This window comes from Galeopterus variegatus, unplaced genomic scaffold (assembly GCF_000696425.1).
Source record: "Galeopterus variegatus unplaced genomic scaffold, G_variegatus-3.0.2 Scaffold3655, whole genome shotgun sequence".
Taxonomy (NCBI): Eukaryota; Metazoa; Chordata; class Mammalia; order Dermoptera; family Cynocephalidae; genus Galeopterus; species Galeopterus variegatus.
The window spans coordinates 10,794-25,492 of record NW_007729766.1 but is presented as its reverse complement, the minus strand read 5'-3'; the positions used below and the strand labels follow the sequence as shown (position 1 = coordinate 25,492).

The window sequence follows — 14,699 nt, the reverse complement described above, 5'->3', positions numbered from 1 at the left end:
CCCCCCCCCCCCCCCGTCGTGCCCCCAGGCCCCCCCAGATGCCTCGTTCAGATCAGTCTACTTTTTTACTTAGGTTTTCTTAATCTTAGAATAATTCTCCTTCCTTCAACCCACAAGAAACTGACACGTCAGACCACAAATGTGACTGCACTAGTTTGGTTTTATCTAGTCTAATAAATTTTATTGTATAAATACATCACCATCTACATCAGGGGAAAACACTTTATACAGAGATGATTCATCTTTGTAGACCAGCTTTTTCCCCATTTTCCTTCCAACTCCATCCACAACACAGCATCCCCTCCATACACACACATGCTCAGACACATACCAATGGGCTGTCCCACCCTGCCTGCCCCACCCTCAGGCATTGTCGGCAGTGAAGTAGGGATATCCGTGCTTCCATCAGATTCCTCCCTCTTATGCAGAGCCCTCTCTCCACCTCTCCACCGTCCTGGTCTGATGCCTGTGGATCAGCAGGTTTGGTTAGACAGCTGGTTCTGAAGCAGAACAGACTTGAAGGAGCCTTCAGGAATGAGGGGGAATCCCAGGGCTCCGGTAACAGGGGGCCAGCCCCCGAACTTGTGGAAAAGGAGGGCATGCTAGAGGCCTGGGGGCGTGGGGTGCCAAGACAGATCGGCTGCCAGAGGCCTGGGCATATGCCTTTATGACGTTCCCTGGAGCAGGACCCATAGGACCCCCTGTGGTCTGTGCAGAGAGCCTGGGAGGCTGTCACCTAGGTTTGGGGGGATGCTCTGGGGAGCAGCTGACTGAGAGAAAGCAAGAAGTCAGCATATGCCTTGTATGGCTTCACCACTGAGTGTACCCCCTGTAGCATGTGGCTGTGGGGGTTAGGGGAGCAACAGATCCTTCATGTACCCACCTCTCCAGGTGCCTGGGTGAGCTTGCCTGAATCCGTGAGTAGGGGGTTAAGAAAATTGGTATTCTAGATGGAAATTTCTGGTACACTAATCACCCTAACAAAATGCACATACAGTGAGGCCTTTCTGTGCAGAATCCCCGTCAGGCCCAGATTTCAGCCCTTCTCACCCTGTGAGAGTGAAACACACATGCACACACACACCCACCCCCTTGCTGCCTCCAGCCTGGCCAGAGCCTCCCTGTCTGAGCTGCACCAGCCCATCATGCCCAGCAGAGGGCACTGCTGGGCTCCTGATGGAAAGTCTCTCCCAGATGTTCCCTCTGAGCTGCAGTCATCGCATGCGGGGGTCTTGCCTCCCTGTCGGTGGTGGTCTGCGTCCCAGCCCCTCTTTCCCAGCAACAGCCCTCTCCAGAAGGAGAGAAACCTCTGAGGCTGGCACGAACTGTGGACACGGGCTGGGGCTGCCCTGCCTCCTGCCCTGCCTGCGCTTCTGCTGCTGTGCGTCCCTGTGTGTCTGCATGCACTGGTGTCAGCTGTGCAGGCTCCCTTCTGACCACCTGAGTGACTCCACCCACTGTCTGTGTCATGTACGTCCGTGCAAATGTGATTTTGTGTGCATCAGAGCCACCTCCATCCAGCACCCAAATGTCACTGGGATGAGGGAATAAAACCTGCTTGGACCCGAGTGTCTCTTTGGCGGGAGGAGGAGTGGACCCATGTTTGAGACCCTTCCCAGAGAGCCAGCCACACCACCAGATGGGAAAACTGGCCTGTGCCCAGTGTCAGAAAGAAGGCAGCTGGCAAATCAAATGAACACCAGGCCGGATCAAATGAACACCAGGCCCACGGCCTCATGGAAACAGATTTCCTGCTGCTTCTCCTCTCTCAGCCTGTTAAGTTTTCATGAGGATCCACAAAACTCAGAGGAAGGGCCTAATACCCTCCATTCAGTCTTTGATATCAGAAGGACAGGAGGATGGAGCCCATGCAGGCTGGGAAAGCCCACCCAGCTTTGGAAGGCTGCTCAGAAAGCCGTCGCAGACCCTCCAGACTGCCCGGCACCGCTCCTTTACAGAACTGCCAGCCTCTCCCAGGAAGGGACAGCTCTGTGCTGTGCCTTCTTGCTGGGACAGGCCTAGTCAGGAGAGCAGGTGGCTCTCCTGCTGGTCCTGTGTGTTTGGTCTGGTGTTGGTGCCCCATAGAATAGATAACATGTGGTGTTGCTTCATGTGAAACCCCTCACTAGTGCATGTCGGCTTCCTGCAGGGGGAACGGATGGGAGTGGACCAGGCAGGAGTGGACTGGGCACCCTTGGCCCAGTCTGGACAGCTGCATTCCACAGGGCAGCCACCCTGCAGGCCCTACCTCAGTCCTGCCCTTCCTGCGTGTGTGCACGCACACGTGTGTGTACACACGGTGACTGGAGCCGCTATCCATGCTTCAGCCCTTCCTCAAGCCCGTCACTGCAATTCCATTGCCTCCCCTCCCCTCTCACCTTTCCACATTAGATCATGTTCTGGTAAAAAACCAATCCGTCCACACAGGTAAGTGCACGTGAGACCAAGCAGAAACACCAACTGCTGGAGTAGTAATCAGGACATCTGGGTTCTAGACCTACATTCTTCTAGAACCTTCCTGCATGAGTTTAGATAAACCACTCCGGATTCTCTGAGTCCCCTCACCCTTATAAAGCCCTCCCTGCGGGATTACAGAAAGTCCAGAACACTCCTGTAGGTCAGCAATGTAGCAAATTAAAGGGAGGGGCAGTTTTCCCCACTTTCCTCTTGGTCTTGGCTCTAAGGTACCTGGCTGATTTGTCAGGTGGCACCTGGTGTGAAGCTAGAGGTGGAAAGAAGAGGCAAAGGGCTGGGGTGTTTGCCCCTATTTGGGGAAGAGAGGCAGGGTTGGGCCTCTGCTGCCACCTAGGTTAGTGCCCTGAAGGAGGCCCGGGTACTGGAGGGGACCTGGCAGCAGGTGGAGCCACTTTCCTTCCTCTCCGTGCTGTGGCAGCAGGGGGCACACAGACCTGCCCCGAGCCTAATGCGTCTCCCCTTCACCTGGGTGTATGGCTCTGGGAAGGGCTAGGGGTCCTGCCAAGCATCCCTCATCTTCCAGGCTCTGGGTGCTTCTGAATCCCCAGTGTAGCACTTGTGGTGAGGTGTTTCCTCCTGGAAGGGAAAGAGGTGGATTTCCTGGAGAAGAAATGGTATTAAGGATGATGCAAGTCACCCTAGTCAGCCCTGGGATGTCTTCCCAGCCCTGTGGCCTGTTTCTTGGCTTTGGGGTGGGGGGTTGGACCTCCTCTAGGAACTCGCCCAACAGGGCTGCTGTGACGACATGAGTTAACATCCCTAACAGGGACTGGTGCTTCTAGGGGCTGTGACAACAATGAAGAGTCTCCATCAGGGCTCACTGGGACTAAGATGCCCTGTCTGCCTCCAGGCCCCAAGGCTAAATGAGTCTAGTTCACTGGGGACCCTGGGATGCGAGGCCACTCCAGACGACAGCTGCCTGGGTGCTATTCATCAAGTTGTCAGGAAATCTCTTACCCAAGGGCAGCTCCCAGATGCCACTCTTGCATGTGGCCTTCCAAGACTGCCTTTGACAGCCAGCTTCCCCAGAAGGGGACTGAGCGTCTTTTTAGCACTGAACATGAGGAGTCAAGACCCCTCAGCAGCACTTGTGAATGTATGGGGCAGTGCCCGGGGGGCTGAGTGGGCACTGGGCTTGCAGCCAGGAACACTGTTCAGCCAGTGCGTGGCTGGCTCCAGTGGCTGTCACCCCCTTGGCATCCTGAGTAACTGCCCCCAGCAGCAGCAGCCTCCTGGCAGCCGGGAGCTTTACTCAGTGGCCAGCGGCAGGACTCTGACGTCCATGGATGGGAAAGATGTGGGTGTGGAGGCAGCAGTGTGTTTCTTGCCTGAACAAGCTTTCCCAGTCCTTTCCCCCGCCCCCATAAGCGCTGCTTTTTCAGACGTTTTGCAGCGAGTGCAAATCGTATGTTCATAATAGGCAGACCCAGCCTGGAAAGAATGTCAGTTTTCCCCAAAACTTGGGTGTGTCCCTGTCTCCCCAGGATGTCTGAGTCAGCACGGCAGGGGTGTGTCTGCCTTCATTCTGCACTGTGCCCGGCTCCCTGGGGAGACCTGCTCTAGGTTCCTTCTGGACATGTGCCCTCTGCTGGGGGTGCTCAGCTCTCTTTGCTGTGGGCAGATGCAAACTTCCTGGCCCCTCTGCTCCAAAGACTCTTCCTAAGTTCTTCATTTCAAGCTGTTTTTCAGAGCATCCCAGATACTGATGTACTTGGGAGGAGACTGCATTAACATTGGAGGCATCTCCAATAAGGAATGGGTTTGAAGCTGACGACTTGACCATTGGTTGGCAGATCTGGATGGGGAGTTGATATCTTTTAACTCTCTAGTCTGCATTGATGAGTGACTGGTTCAGATGGTGGGTGTGGTGAAGACAGCTTCCGAAGAATCTCGTTTTCCTCTTATCCTCTGATGGCAGTGGACCAGGGCTCCTCCTCTCCTGCAGACTGCCGTTCCCCTCTCCCCCTCACTCACCTTACCTGGTGGCCTTCTGCTCTGCAACCCCTCCTGTCATCTGGCCTGGGCTTCCCAGGTGCTATCTCAGACAGACAATGGGACCCTGGGGTGCAGAGTGTTGAGTGGCTCTGCTCCCCCCCCCCCCCTTCTCTTGAGAGCCGCTCTCCACCCCCTGCCTGCAATCCAGAGGACTGCTCGACGACGTCCCCCAGCCTCAGCCCTCCCTGGCTCTCTCCCCCTGTGTAGCAACAGCTTCTGCTTCCTTATTTCAGACACCTGTCTGTATCTAACCTAAGTTGCCACCTCTTCATCTCTTTGGCTGTTCTCAATTCAACAAACCATTTCTATTTCTTCTCTTGCAAACAGCTGTCTTCTCAATAGCCTTTCCAACCCATCTACCAACAGCCCCTCGCTCAGAGGACAGGAGCAGAGACATCAAGCATTGGGAGAGAGTAAAAGCTCTCTGCTGCCAGAATGGCCAGGTCCCTCCACCTGATGGTCACCCAGCACTATTTGGTCACCTGAGACATCTAGCGATGAGTCTTGTCTGGCCCAAGCCCCTCTTCCAGTCCCTTCCAGCATGGCTGTGACATGATTACTTTGCCTTAGCCGATCAGCCACATGTCTTTCATAAGATGGGCTCATCTCACTTAGACCATGAACCCTGTCATGTAGGTGCTTTCCTCTGGAGTGATGGCACCAGCCTTCCCTCTTAGAGCAGGATTTAGTAGGAAAAGCACAGAACTCAGGGCCAGAAAGACCTGTATCCTCAACCTTCCATGACTAGATGTGTGGTCATGGGCAAGTTACTCATTATTCCTGAGCCCTGGCTCCCCTCGTCTGTAAAATAGGGGTAGAAACAGTACCTGCCTTGCAAAGAGGCTGTGAGGATTGGAAGAGGTAATGTAGGTAAAGCATCTGGCACCTGATCATTTAAGTCCCTTCATTTTGTCTCCATCCTCCACCTCAGTTCTTCTCTTAAAAGAAACATCATCTGTATGAACTTTAGCATCCATTACCAAATCCCTCCCAAACCAACCTTCCTGGAGTTGCCCGCCCTTGTACACACACTCTGGGCACGGTCATCACACAACGCATCTCATTGCTAAGGTCAAACAGTGTGTTTCTGGGGTACATCCTCATGCCCTAGTTCTCACCAGCCTTTCCTAAGAGAAGATCCTCTCGCCTGTGTTTTCTTGCTTATAGTGTATCTGGATTCACTGAGCATCTTCAGAACCTCCAAATGACCCTGTGGTCCCATGCCAGATTATTTTTCTCCTTGGAGCCTGGAGAGTTCATTGTCTGTGTGCAGCCGTCACCTATTTTAGTCCTAGAAGAAATTTACTCATCCTGCCCACTTCCCCATCCCTATTTTGAACATCCTTTCTTTTCCTTTTATTCTGGTGGCTGGCTGGTACAGAGATACCGATGTTTTGAACATCCTTGTGGAGGAGCCTCCCGACCCTCTGCCTGCTTCCCCCACCCAAGCCAATTTCCTAGCAAGGCAGAACCCTAAAAAGTCAAGCTTAGAAGACTCCTGCTTGACTTTGCAAGACTCTGCAAAGACTCTGAGCTGGCCAGCCCCCACCCACCTGGCACCTGGGGCCTCTCCCTGTTTGACTACAGTCCTGTGAAGGCCTAAGAGGCTCTCCCATCTGTGCCTGTTTCTCCCCTGATGTCCCTCAGTCAGCATCCAATGCTTCCTGTCCCCTGCCCTACTCTGACATCATGGTCTCAGCAGCCATGGCGCATATCCTCCACCTCAGACGCCTCCCCTGCCTGTCCCCCAAACCAGAGAACCTGGCTCTGCTGCAGGCAGTGCCTTCCTCACTCCAGCCCTCACCCGGCCATTCTCCCTCATGCTGTCACTCTCAGTCATGGCCTAGGTGCTCCTGCCAACCCTGCCTGACATCCAGGATTTCCTCCAAGCAGCTGGGCCCTCTTCCTTCAGAGTGTCCCCAGCTCCTCTGGGTGGGTCTTTGTGCAAGGCACCCTCAGCAGTGCAGGCGGGATCTGTGCATCCTCCTAATGACCCGGGGGCTGCAGCAGCAGACCCTCTGCCCCACAGCTTGGAGGACAGAAGGCAGGCTCAGATCATCTCATCTGTCCAGTACCTGTCCCTACAGCCACACTGCAGCCACATGAAGGCCAGCTACGGGCCCAGCCCCCTCAGCCAGCATCACCCCTCCTGGCACTCTGTCCACAGATCACTGTGCCTGGTGAGCAAGGCAGAATCTCCTCTCAGACCACGGCATAGTTCCAGGGGCAGCAGGAGCACTGTCCCTCTTCCCTTCTCTTCCCCATCCTATTTACCCCTAGGGCTGGGGAAGGTGGGCCCTTCTGCCCAAACCATGCTGCCAGCCTGACCCTGGCTCCACCCCTCATGATCTCATCATTCAGCGGGTCAGCTGGGAAGTCCTTGATGGATCTGGCCCAGAAAGATGCAGGGACGAATCATCCACATCAAGGGCCTCATGCTCACTGTGGGCAGATGTGGAGCCTGGGGTCAGGCAGCTGGGGCATGGGTGGGTCTCTGCCCAGCCACTTACCTCTGTCCATTCCCTGACCACCCTGTGTGCCCAGCACCAGCCAGCTGTCCTGTGCTGTGTCGCCTCCAGGTTTGAAAGGCACTGTGAGGACAGGGAAGCAGAAGCCATGGGTTCTTGCTCCAGGTTAACTGCTGACTTGTCATGTGATCCCAGCTGGTCACTGAACTTTTCTGGAATCCGCTTTTTCCACGCATAATAGGAGAGGCTGAATCCAGTGACCCCCAGCTGCAGAATTCTGAGAACCTGCTGTCTCACATCAGCTTCATCTACCCTGCTCCATCACTCACGGACCCCAGCCTCCCCCCAACAGGGCCTGCTTCCCCAATGAGGTCCCCATTGCCGATTCTACCTACAACGTCCTGCCAGTGGCATGGCTAGAAATGAAAGGCCCCAGGGACATTCCTTATCTCTTATGAGTTGCTAAATCAATATTGTCACACACCGGCTCACATGCTTACAGCAGGGCTATGCGCAGGATTTACCCATGGAGCAAGGAGGCCAGTGGTGGCATCTGGCTGTCCCTTAGGCTTGCTGCTCTCCACTGCCTTGGGAGCTTTCCCTGTGCAGATTGGAACCCCAAGAGTAATTTCTTTAGAGCTGGCCAGTTAGCTCAGCACCAAGGTCTGGGGTTCCATCCCTGTACTGGCCAGCTGCTAAAAGAAAAAAAAAGTAATTTTTTAAGATGTTTTTGTTTCAGAAAAGGATTTGACCACCTGGATGTAGATGGATAGATAGACATAGTCTTCCTTAAAGTCTTTTCTTTACAAAGTTGTGAGCTCTTCGTAAAAATCTACTTGTGAATCACCAGAATCTTCCACTAAGTAGCATACTGTTGTCCTTGGCCCTATCTGGTGACTTTTGCCTTCGCCTTCTGGGGCCCCTCCACTTCAGTTCCCCCTCTAAGCTTTGTGGTGGGGCCTCAGGCTGTTTCTGTCCTGCCCTGAAGGGCTTACCTGCTTGCTTGGTTACCCCATTCCTGTCTGGAGCCTCTGAATGTCCCAACTGGAAATGGCTGAGGAAGGAGGGGGTGAGGCCTTGCCGGCCAGCGGCTAAGAATCCCCCTTCTCCATTTCTCAGTCCTGAGCATCCCCTACTCCAGGGATAAAAGGGTGTTTGAGATCATCATGCTAGCCACACAGGACACTGGCCACAATCATTGCTCAGCAAAGTGCCAAGGAGGAAGGTGGAAGATAGCCAGGGGTGGAGGCCCGTGAGAGAAGCAGCACTTACACTGTCTCACTCACAGACCACCTGTGAAGTACGTACTGTGGTCACTCCTGCTGACTGATAGAGCCAGGAATGCTCAGTGACTTCCTGACGACAGATCACTTGTCCTCCCTTCCCCCCTCCAGTCCCTGTTGTTTCCTCCTCACCAGGGTCGGCCAGCCTCCCTCAAGAGCTGACGAAGGGAAGAAGGGATTGGTCCCAAAACCCCTTTGTCTCCTGCACCCCACCTTCCTTCCATGCCCATCTTTCTCATCTGTGTCCCCTCCCCAAGCCCAGCTAGGACGGGGAGCCCTGTCAGCCCCGGGCCTGGGAAGGGACAGCAGCCACCAACACCTCCCTCTCCCACTCTCTTTCTTGCCTTCCCCTTCTCAGGTCTTGGCCTTCAGCGTGGAGGGGACAGGATACTTTATAAAATGTCTCCACATGAACAGTCAGGAACACAGAAGAAAGCTTTGCATACATTAGAAACCCCCCATTTTCCAAAGCCAACCCAGGGCCCAGCCATATAACCTTTGATCACACACACTGGCCATGGCCTCTGAGTGTCCCTGCCAAAGAATGTGGGCCAGGCACTATTAAGAAGAAAAAGAAGGAGGGTGCATTGACTTGGGAGTCAGTCCTGGAAAAACCCATCTTTATTTTCAGAGGACAGTTTCCTAAAGGAAGGAAAATGGAATGAAAGTAAAAATATAGGAAGAAAATGTGAACACAGAGGTATCTAGCAAAACCAGTCCAAGGAGGGTAGAGACCGGGTAAACAGGGCGAATGTGGCTGTGAGGGTCTGGTGGGCTTCCCCTGAGGCAGGTGCAGGGGCGGCTCTGGCCCATCACCAGGAGCAGCAGTGCAGCCCACGCCCCATCCTCTGGAATCCCCCAATTCCTGGAGGAAGAGCCGGCCCAGCTAGGCTTGAGGAGAGGTGGGGGATGAAAGGAGGCTTCACTTTCTGCCTTAATAATCCACCTCCTGGGCTTTATATCCAAGTCAGATGGTTGGCCTGAGTGGGTGCACAGAAGGACCCCAAGCCCAGGCTCCCAGTCCCATTCCTGCCACTCCTGCCCTTCTTCCCTGCTAAAGGGTGATCCAGGCAGGGCTTTGGGGCCTCCAGATCCTTGTGGCCAATGCTGGATCACTGCAAACACTCTGAGTTACAAACACTGCAATAGGGATACAGATGAGTGCGACCCGGCCACAACCCTCAAGGGGTTCTAAGGCAGGAAAAGAAGAGCACCCTGAAGATGGGATAAAAACTCAGGTCTGTGCAATTCTGGACTGCATGCTCCTAATTGCCTACTATACCTATTAGCTGTGTGACCTTGGGCAAGTCACCTAACCTCTCTGAACATTGGTTTTCAAACTATAGATTGAAAGTGTTAGACTAGAAAAGTGGTTTCCAAACTTTTCTAGCCCCATCACCCTTTCTTTTAATGAAATCTCACTGGAAACCCAACTTATTACCTGCCTGTTGAACAGTCCTAATTTGACAGGATACAAACAGGACCAGCTTTACCTTTCTTCCAAACACTGCCTTCAGACATGTCCATTGAGCCTCCACTTCCCGTTCCTTAAGGCATCCTCAGGCAGACCCTGGTCACTTTCAGCTGTTAAAAAGTCTAGCCAGTCTGTTTCAGTTTAAAGCTTCAACCTGAGGGCTGGCCTGTTAGCTCAGCTGGCTAGAGCATGGTATTATAACACCAAGGTCAAGGGTTCGGATCCCTGTACAGGCCAGCCACCCACAAAATAAAGCTTCAGCCTGATGTCCAGTATGGTGCCCGCATCCTCCCATGGTCTGAGCCTGGTCTAAAGGACCCACAGTGAGGAGGAGAACATGGCCCGCTCTCTCCTGGCTCCTTCCTCTTCTCCCCAGCACTCTCTGGATCTCCTTCCCCAGCTGTTGGGGCAAGGAGGAGGCAGTAGAAAAAGGAACAGAGCCTCTTTACTGCCTGGGGTGGCTCTGGTCCTCCCAGGCTGTCCACGTCCTTGGTCCTGCAGGCATCCAGACATGGCCTGCTTGGGGCACTTTCCCATCTCATGCTGTAAGTCTCCAGCAGGCCTTTAGGACAGTGTTCTGGCCAGATGGCTCAAGCTAGGCTGCCTTTCTTGGTGCTCATTTGGCACTTAGGAGACCAACTCATTCTTCCCCTCCCCACCCCCTGACCCCCACTCCCTCTGGCAGTGGGAGGCTAGCTGCCCCCTACTGCCCCAGTCTGTCCCACCCTCTCCTGCTTCTGCAGCAGGCACAAGGGCAGATTGGCAAGGCCTCTGCATAAGGAGGTGCCCTGCCAGGGAGCAGAAAGTCTGCTTCTCCTTCTCGCGAGCACCAGCTCATACAGCGAGTGGCTGGCTCCAGTGGGGAGGCCCCTCACTTGGCTCGGTAGGGGCCAGGGATCGCCCCACCTCCACAGGGAGGTGCAGGGGGTAGAAACCACAGCATTTCCCCAAGGCGGTGACTCTCAACTCCCACTGCACATTAGAGAGCATGAAATGCTTATTAACAAATGCCAATGTGCTGACCCCCTCCAGGCCAGTAAACATCTTGAGAGTGGGGACTGGGGTGGGTTTTTTTTTAAATTTAAAGCCCCCAAGCTGATCATAGAAAGTAGCCAGGGTTAGGAACCACAGCCCTGTCCAACAAATTCCCCGCAAATGATGGAAGGAGGGCCTGTTAAACCTGATGATGCCTGGGAGTGTCTGGGTTCTCCCTTTATAAAGGGTGCAGAGGACTTAAGACCTAATGCCCTTGGCTTCAGGGCTTTAGACACATTTTGAAGGTACCAGGAGTGTTCCTGTTCGACATCCCAGCACAGTGGTTTTCAAACTTGTCTTAGCAGCAAGACCTTCTTCATATGGAATCTTGCCAGAGCCCATGTGTCACTCAGTTGGAGTATCTGGCTGAAGCAGGGGGTAGGGTCCTGGGCAGGGCAGCAAGACTGAGCTTTGCCTGCAGCATTGGAAACCCCTCCCCCCATCAACACTCAGGCCCCTTCTGCTCTCTCTAAGCACCTTCTGTTGATATGTAAGATTGGAGAGAGGGGACCACCCCACTGCTCTCTGAAAGGGGAGTGCGTTGGAAATGGAGCCAGAGGCCTATGGAAGCAGGTGTGTGCACAGCAGGCTGTGGGAGAGCCAGTGTGGGCCAGGAGGCTCAGGTGAGGGCCTGCTGCCATCCCGAGGCCTGAGCCCCTAGAAAGGTGTGCTCCTCCCCTATGCTCCTGTCAGGGGGAAGAGGAGGGGCCATGGCCTCATGACCTACAGCCGCCACCCCCACCAGGGCAGCACAAGGATGGGCAGGAGGAGAAATCCAGTGGGGATGAGAGGCCCGCCACAGAGCCCCTCTTTAAGGTCCTGGACACACCTCTGAGCGAGGGTGATGAGCCCACAACGCTGCCGGCCCAGCGGGACCATGGGCACAGCGTGCAGATGGAGGGCTACCTGGGCCGCAAGCACGACCTGGAGGGGCCCAACAAGAAGGCATCCAACAGGTGTGTGGGGGAGGGGCAACTGGGTGGGGGTGGGTGGGCACTCCCAGGAATCTCTCCACCAATAGAGCCCTGGCAAGATGGGCATGCATGCAGGGAGAGGGCGCCCTGTGCCTCTGTCTGTGAGAGCTCCTGGGCAACCCTCTGGGCCAGCCCAGGGACTGGCATGATGGGAATAAACCCATCTTCAGTTCTGGTCCTGAGTTCAAATCCTATGACTTCATACAAGTTACTCAGCCTCTCTTAGTTTCCGCATTTGTAAAATGGGGATGATGATAACAGTACATCTCTTTACAGATGCTGTGCCTGGCACAGAGGAGGTGCTCAGTGAACACTAGCTGTTATTATTCCTATAATCCCAGGGCTGAGCAGGTAGACCTCGGTATTAATACCATATCCTTGGCCAAGCCCCACTTTTTTTTTAACCAGTCTGAGCCTCAGTTTCTTTAGCTGTGAGACGGGAGATGATTGGGGGCCGGCGGCATGGCCTACATGCCTGTCGGAGGTCCTTTCCAGTGCTATCATATATTGACCATGACCCTGAGGAACTGACTCAAAGGCTGTGTCCTTTCCTGACCCTGAGGCAGTCATATGCTTGGGTTTGGTCTGTCCAGGGCTGCCTCTGCCCAGGGTCTCGGGGGCCTCTTTCTCCTAGCAGTACTCCAGGGTCCCAGAGAAATGCAGCAGTACCAAGAGGTTGAAGCCAGCTGTGTTCCCAGGTACACCTGGAAGCATACAGAGCACGTCCTGGGGCCCTCTCCAAAGCTGTTTCAAATTCCAAAAATGAACAATTTGGGGGCCCTGAAGAGGTTTCTTGCTTAAATGGAGACTCTACCAGGAAAGGGGAGACTAACATTTATTGAGCGCTACTATGTGCCAGGAATCATATTAGGACGGATAAAATCTTCAGAACAACCCTGTGATATGGAAGTATCCATTTTCCAGATGGGGAAACAGTCTCAGAGAGGTTTTCATTTGTTCAAGGCAGGATTTTACTACAAAGACCTCCTAGAGAAAAGATCCCTGAGCTGGGAGTCAGAAATGTGAGCTTCGTAAAACTGGCTCTGCAGCCAACTCTGTGTGGGTTAAGTTCTGTCTCTGACCTTCTAGTACTTCCTCCCTATGTGCCCTGCTAGGTCTCTACCTTCCTGCCCTTAAAAGGGAGGCAGGGAGGAGGGGGAAGGAAAGGAGGAGGATAAAGAGGAGGAGGAGAAGAAGGGATGAAGAAGAGGAAGAAAAGTTTAATGTTTCTTGGTGTTTGTTACTGTAAAAATGCAGCAACATGCTTCCCCATCTGTCAGTTTGGAGCCTACCAAACGCCAATTGAAACAAGCCTTGATTTGCACAAATCTGTTTCTTTCAAAGTGCAAGTACAGTACGCTGGGCATATATCATCAAACAAAAAATATATATCATCGAAACAAAACCTGGCTCCCTTCACTTCATAGTTCTGCAGTGAGAATCGAATAAGCCAATGGATGTAGAAATACTTCAAAAAGTTAAGTTTACACTTATTGGTCTTAAATTCAATAATTTTACTTTTAGAAATGTATCTCAAGGTAAGATTAGAATTACAAGCAAAGATTTATGCCTAAGAATGTTCATCACATTGCTACTTAAATTGCAGATGAATTTTCTAGTATTATAAGGTCCACCAATAAAGGGATTGTGTATCTATATGATGGGATACCATATAGCTATTCAAAATTATTTTCAAGAAATATTTGATATGGAAAAATACTCATGATAAAGTGTTAAGCTTAAAAGCAGGATATAAGATTGAATATACAATATAATCCAATTTTAGCTATCTATGTGAATAGACAAAAATGTGAAGAGACTAGAAGGAAACACATGCGATGTTAACAATAGTTATCTTTTGGTAATGAAATTACATGCGGATGATTTTTATTTCCTTTTTTTAAACAACAAAAAAATGTATTACTATTCATCAGGGCAAAAATCGCATAATAAAAAAAAAAAGAAATGGTAAAGCTATAGGAATTGATTATAAAGATGTTGTAACAGGACTGTGGGTGACCTGCCTGTCTGCGTCTTTGCAGGTCCTGGAACAACCTGTACTGCGTGCTCAGGAATAGCGAGCTGACTTTCTACAAAGATGCCAAGAACCTGGCCCTGGGGGTGCCCTACCATGGGGAGGAACCCCTGGCCCTGAGACATGCGATCTGTGAGATTGCTGCCAACTACAAGAAGAAGAAGCATGTCTTTAAGCTGAGGTGAGGGCTTCCTGGCCACTGTCCCTTGCCTGGGCTCAACCCTCTGACCCCTCAGGCTGATGGCTTGATTTAGCCTTAGTGGCCTGGTAGAGGCCCACTGTGTGGGACCACTCCAGGCCCCAGCTGCTCCTCAGAGATTTTCAAATCAAAGAGGCCCCGACTTTTACTTCTCTCAGAAGGTGCTGTGCTGCCTGAGGGCTCTGGATATTAGGCTCAGGGAACTGCGGGATAAGATCCAGGCCTCTGCCCAGGTCCAGGCCCCCGGAGGTGGCCGCATGACAGGAAACCCTTTGTCTTTGTCCTCCCAGGCTGAGTAATGGCAGTGAGTGGCTCTTCCATGGCAAGGACGAGGTAAGTGCGGGTGGCGTAGCCGGACGTGGCTAAGAAGGGGACAGGTGGAGGGGATCCAAGCCACCCGACCTCAAGGCTCCCTCCGAACGGGCAGTCCTAGGAGCACCCCCATCGCTGCCAGCCCGGCCCGGGAGGTGTGGAGGGCTCTGGCCGCCCCGGACTGGGCCCTGACCCCCCGCCCCGCAGGAGGAGATGCTGTCCTGGCTGCAGGGCGTGAGCACCGCCATCAACGAGTCCCAGAGCATCCGCGTCAAGGCGCAGAGCCTGCCCCTGCCGTCCCTCACCGGCCCCGACGCCAGCCTCGTGAAGAAAGACAAGGAGAAGAGATTCAGCTTCTTCCCCAAAAAGAAGTAGCAGCCGGCGGCCCCGCAGCCGGCACGTGCAGGGCCTCCGCCGCGCCCGCTCCTCCTCCCGCCTGCCGCCCGGCC

At 53.3% G+C, this 14,699-nt stretch overlaps 1 protein-coding gene across 1 annotated transcript in view; it reads left to right on the top strand.

The window, feature by feature from the left end:
• The window catches only part of SPTB (spectrin, beta, erythrocytic), a 67,214-nt gene extending 52,589 nt beyond the window's left edge, over nucleotides 1-14,625 (top strand). Inside the window, exons 31-34 of the mRNA XM_008585655.1 lie at nucleotides 11,424-11,686; nucleotides 13,747-13,920; nucleotides 14,229-14,271; nucleotides 14,458-14,625. Coding sequence (XP_008583877.1) covers nucleotides 11,424-11,686; nucleotides 13,747-13,920; nucleotides 14,229-14,271; nucleotides 14,458-14,625 — 648 coding nt within the window. The remainder of the gene's footprint in view (nucleotides 1-11,423; nucleotides 11,687-13,746; nucleotides 13,921-14,228; nucleotides 14,272-14,457) is intronic.
• The last annotated feature ends 74 nt before the right edge of the window (nucleotides 14,626-14,699 follow it).